Consider the following 5803-nt stretch of genomic DNA (forward strand, 5'->3'; position numbering starts at 1 on the left):
GGTAACCTTAACATTTTATTTTATGATTTAACATTTGTAAATGGTCTAAAGCAAAAGAGTTGTAAAAATTCTGAAAATCTTTTAGAGCTCATAATTTGTTTAAAACATATTACACATTAATGAATAAATCAGTATATATAAAAGCATTTAATGTAAGTGTCATGTTTGTGATTATTATTTTTTTGTTCATGTAAGCTTTTGACCTTTAAATCAAAACATACTCATGATTTTATGGCATCACTGCTTTGTTTAATCAGAAACACAGTCTAAATATTATTTGTGTATTTTGCTTTCATTTTATTAGAAGTAGGCCAACAGCGCCCCCTACGGAATTAAAACTCCTTACAGAGCGGGCATTAGGACCCGGGGGGGGCTGCCACTGCACGTGCTATTACTGTTCTGTACATGCATTCTCAGTTTAAATGCAGCATCCAAAACAGTTAATCTAATCATCATTCAGGTAAAACTTTGCTTCAAGAATGAGCCACAATGCTAACGTGATCTAATCGCTAGCACACCCTGAGCACATGTGAGTTAATGTATACCTCTTATCGGCAAGACATATCGGCATAATGTTTCATATTGGGCCGATGCCGATATTTACATTTAAAGCCATTATCGGCCGATTCCGATATTGGTCCGATAATATCGTGCATCCCTACACAATATGCATGATGATTTTAGTGTGAAAAAAAAAATTCAAAGTGTAAAATTACATTCCAATTTACAAATTTCATTTTTGCTTCCCTTTCAGTGGTGGGAACTTGTGTAGCAGTAGTGGACCATTACCCAGTGGTTAAAGATGAGCTGCACTTATGCAAGGGAGACATAATCAAGACTGAGGGATTTCTTTTCAATACTCTGAACATGTTCATAGGAAGACACCTTACCAGTGGAGAGATAGGATTTGTTCACAAGGCCAGTGTAAAACCTCATAGTATTGAGCCTATGTAAGTAAACAGTTCAACTATTTATATTCATAGATTTAGCATGTGCTCAAATGAATGACCTTCCCTTTATTTTGTAAAAACCATTTATCTAATGTGCCTCTCGACGATGCTGACATACCAATTGAAAGCAACCAGCTGGCAAACGCTATTTTATTCTGTTGACCTCTGTGAATGTGCCTCTGTCTAGCTGGGGTGATGAGGGTGTTGGAAGGGGGGCTAGTAGAGTTATGTGATGATGTGATGAAGCTATCAGAATGAGAGTCATGTGGCTGATAATGTTGTCTTTGTTGGCTTTGCACAGCGATGGACAATTGGTCTTTCTCAGTGAGGAGGAAAGGGCGGCCCTGTCTAAACTTAACCCCTGCGTTGAGCCCTGCCAGTCTGATGTACTGGCAAATCTTTTCTCCACAGACATAAGCACTGTGTATAGACTGGGTAAGAGATGAAACATTGTTTTTTCTGGGAGACCCCAAATAATGTTTAAATGAATATAGTTCATATTCAAGAAAGAAGTTCATAAAGGGTTGTATAGACACGAGGGTGAGAAAATTATGGCTGAATTTTCATGTTTTTTACTCTTTCACACTGCAGATAGACTTGATGACTCTGATTTCACTTACATAAGAAATCATCCAAAGTCAGGTAAGCCCCTTTTAAAGCCCCTTCATTTAAAATGTTGCTACATTCTTTTATCATGGCTGTCTTACTACAACTTCAAGCTGTATGAAATTAACAATTAACAATCACCAACTTTGTTCTTCATTTTGTTGCACAGTCATACCTTCCACATTTTCCTTTCCTTCCTACTCTCCTTCTCTTTCATTGCATAATTTATTATGTACAATTAGGGTTGCAAAACGGTGGAGCATTTCCAGTATATTTTGGAAACACTCCAGAAATTTGAAAAACGTTCCAGGATTTTTTGGAATCTTCCAAATCTTCCAATCTTTCTTTTGGAAATTTTCCAACCATTCTGCAACCCTATGTACAATCAACAATTCTGACATTTACTCTGTGTAATCTGCAGAGCAGAAATCTACAGTGGATCAAAGAAAGAGCACCATATCTGAGAAAAGTGATGCAACTCCCTACCACTCATCCCCACGGCAATCATTCTATGCCTCTCGGAATCATCTGGACCGGGACTCTGAGGTCTTCTCCTTCAGCCTGGAGGACACCTTTAGAGAGATGGATGAATATGAGGAAGACCCTCCAAATTTCATGGATGAGGGTATCTGGGAGGCTGATGAAGCCGAGCGATGTGATCCGATCCTGACCCTCCTAAATCTGGAATATTTCCAGGACACATTTCAAACTCTTTATGACCTCTCCTACTCTTTCCTGGACACTTTCTTCCATGGCCTTCAAGAGGATGAGGTGCTTCAACATCTGGAAAACTTGCGAGAAGGAGCTAAGAAAGGCAGGATGCTCTGGGCCCACCGGCGAGCCTGCTTCCTTCTTGGACGGCTATGTGCCAAGAAACTGAAGTACTCGCAGGCACGAGTGTACTTTGAGGAGGCTCTAAAGATCCCTGTAAATGGTTTTGATGACAAGCCTCTTCTAATTGCCCTGTATACCAATCTCACTGCAGTTTACCTCAAACAGAAGATGATGGACAAGCTACCATTTACACTAGAGAAGGCAAGTGCTCTAATTATGTGCCTTCCTTGTCATAACTTCTGCTCTGTGGATGAGTTTGAGCTGCTCAAGCCAATCATGCGCAAAGCCATAATTGAAAAAGACAAGTACCTAGAGGCAAGGACATGCTACCTCTCCCTCTGTCTCTTTCTCCGTCTAAGAAAAATAGAGGATGCTTTACCTTTTGTAGAGAGACTTCAGTTCCTTACCATAACACTGTCTGCGGAAGAAGGGAGGCCAGTTGCCCCTGTTGATCTCAATTGGATGCTGTGCAGGCTTTATCATAAAAAGTATTTGCCCTACCTCACACTAGCTTCTTTAGGTTTAGACTCAGGGCAAGAGCATTCCTTGGATGATGCATTCCAGAAAATTGAACTCTTTATCAAAAACTCAGTCAGGCTTAATCCTCACTGGAAGGAAAGTACTTCAGAGCTTCCTGCACAGGTGGTGGTCTACCTTCAGCAGGCCTTGTCAATAGCTAGTCAAGGGGAAGACTTGAGGACTCAGAGGGACCTGTGCCTGAACCTGGCTAGTGTTTACCAGCAGCATGGAGCTTTAGAGAAGGCCGTGCCCTTTGCCCAACAAGCAGCACAGACTGGAAGTCAAATTAATGAAGAGGAGGGCTTTGAGGCATCCGTACTGCTGGCCTGGCTATTGGTGCTAATGGAGGAACCCATGCAAGCTCAGAATACTCTGCAACCTATGCTTAAATCTTTGGATGAAACAGACAGTCCGACGCAGCGTGGTGTAGTCTACAACCTTCTAGCTCTATGCCTCCGCAAACAGGGTAGAGTCCAGGAGGCAGCAAGAAACTTTTATTGTGCTCTGCAGATCTCACAAGAGAATGGGAACAAGTGTAATGAAGCACTAGTGCTGGCAAACTTGGGCTGCTTGTCTCTATCTGTCGGGGCTTCGGGCCTAGCAGAGTGTTTCTTGCTCAATTCCCTGCACGTATTCCAGTTTCTCTCAGAGAGCCCCACAGATCAGGAGCATGTCCAGGCTTTGCTTTGGCTCGGCAGGAGCTACAAGGATAGAGGAGGGAGTCAGGAAGTCAGACTATGCTTTGAGATGGGCCTCCTTATTGCTATTAGTGCCAACAATCTGCACAGTAAGTATAACCAGATTTGACTTTTCTGGATTGCATCATGAAACGTTGCATCTAACCTGATACATATAGTTGCCCCAGAAAGTATTTGTACACTTAAGCCACAATTAAAATGTCTAATTATATTTGCATGATATAACAAAATATCAAAATAAGAGGCAGTTTTTTTTTTTAAATGAATATAGCACAAGCACACTTTGCAAACAGAATTTCACAAAATGATGACTGTAAAATGACAATTCTAAATGTATCGTTCAAATTCTACAAAAAGTCTTGAACACTTTGTGGTTGTCAAACTTTGTGGAACATGTTTATTATTAATATGATATTTATTATTAATATGACAAACTGCACTTGGTTGTAATTCTGGGCATCTGGTTTAAACTTAAGGCGAACTTGTAACCACAAAAAATGACCTCAAATCCAACTGGTTAAAATTAATTTAAAAATGCCTCAAAATTGAAGTTAGTTCTGAGAAAAGGCCCATTATCATTTGTTTGAAGATGTTTGAAATGTTATATCTAATGCAATTAAATTCAGACATTTTTAAGTGTGACTTAAGTGTCCAACAGTGTCTAACTACTTTTTGGGATCATCTAAATGATTTAAACCCTCTGTATGTCACAACCCTGTTTTCTAAATGAACAGAATTAAATTAAGCCAATATTTCATTTATAGTGTAAGAATTTTAAAAAAAAATCCTTTCGAATGCAGGTCAAATGGTTGTGGCAAAAGTTTTAAGTCAGCATTACGCTGACTTGCTGCTGTATGGACAGTGTATTGTTTACTGTGAGCACTGTGTGGGGCTGTGCAGAATGCTAAAGAATAAACAGTTAGAAGGAGAGTACCTGGAACTTCTCAGCAACCTCTATCTCTCACTCAACACTGAGAAGTAAGAGTTACTCTAAAGCACTATTGCCAATACCTTGACACTTGATCCAATGAATCAGTGAATTAAAATATAATTTGTGAACAAAAATTTAAAAACCTTGCAGGTCATCAAGGAAGTCTCTTGATTATTCAAAGCAAAGCTTAAGGATCTCCATAGACCTGGGAAAAAGACAGGAAGAGTCTGAGACATGGCTTCAAGTGGGCCGTATCTACTATCTGATCTATGAAGATGAACTGGCTGACATGTACCTACAGGTAAGACAAAGGACCAAAGCTGGGTATTGCAAAGGAGTTAGAGTTAATTATTGTTTAGTGTTATCATTTTTGCATATCCATTTGGAAAAGTATGGCACCAATTCTGACAAGTCTAAACTTTACATTTTTAGACTGTGGTAAAAGAGGCTTAATACTATATCATATACATGTATGTTTTTATCAGCTGTTAAGACTATAAGTTCTTTCTCCATAAACAACCGTTTACAGGCAGCAGTAAAGACAGCCCTGAGGATGAATGACCCATGCTTTGCTATGAGCATTTATGAGGAAGCAGGAGATGTGTTCTTTAAAGGACACAGAAATCAACTGGCTGCACTTCCATTTTACAGGGTAGGCCTCACCTTGGGTTCACAATAGATATTACCAAGACAGTTTGATAATAGTTAAGAAATGTAGGAATCCATGCTGAGTCACATGTTATTCATCTGAATCGATCTGCTGTGTTTTTCAAAAAAAAAAAAAAAAGGATGGGAGTTTGCCATTTGCACGCAGCATAAAGGATGTGCACTCAGAGTTCAGGCTGTTGAGCAAACTCACAGAGCTCTTGATGAAGCAGAAGCAGTACGAGGAGGCACTGCAATACGCCACACTCGCAGTGCAAGTCAGCGCCACAACTGGTAAGACCTGTATACTCCTCAGGTTTAAAGAGCTATAGGCCTGGAAATGTAATGCCAATGATGTAGCAAACTTTGACTATGGACCGTGTAAAATTATTATTATTATTATTAATAATGATGATGAAAGCCTGTATGCCAGGGGTTCTAAACTGTAGCCCGCGAGATGCATTTTCCTACAGCAGGGGTGCCCAACCCTGCTCCTGGCGATCGACTGTCCTGCAAAGTTCAGCTCCAACCCTAATCAAACACACCTGAAGCAACTAATTAGGGTATTCAGGATCACTTAAAAATTAAAGGCAGGTGTCTTTGATTAGAGTTGGAGCTAA

General features: G+C 40.0%; 1 protein-coding gene across 4 annotated transcripts in view; it reads left to right on the forward strand.

Moving 5' to 3' along the window:
* Positions 1–5803, forward strand: part of LOC107740093 (SH3 domain and tetratricopeptide repeat-containing protein 2-like) — a 24414-nt gene that overhangs the window by 6595 nt on the left and 12016 nt on the right. For all 4 annotated transcript variants that reach the window (XM_016552380.1, XM_016552377.1, XM_016552381.1 and 1 more), the window contains 8 exons: positions 755–950; positions 1252–1385; positions 1542–1592; positions 1978–3696; positions 4408–4585; positions 4689–4839; positions 5068–5190; positions 5327–5477. In XM_016552380.1, the coding sequence (XP_016407866.1) occupies positions 755–950; positions 1252–1385; positions 1542–1592; positions 1978–3696; positions 4408–4585; positions 4689–4839; positions 5068–5190; positions 5327–5477 (2703 nt within the window). The remainder of the gene's footprint in view (positions 1–754; positions 951–1251; positions 1386–1541; positions 1593–1977; positions 3697–4407; positions 4586–4688; positions 4840–5067; positions 5191–5326; positions 5478–5803) is intronic.

The sequence above is a fragment of the Sinocyclocheilus rhinocerous genome, unplaced genomic scaffold (assembly GCF_001515625.1).
Source record: "Sinocyclocheilus rhinocerous isolate Xijiao unplaced genomic scaffold, SAMN03320098_v1.1 scaffold584, whole genome shotgun sequence".
Taxonomy (NCBI): Eukaryota; Metazoa; Chordata; class Actinopteri; order Cypriniformes; family Cyprinidae; genus Sinocyclocheilus; species Sinocyclocheilus rhinocerous.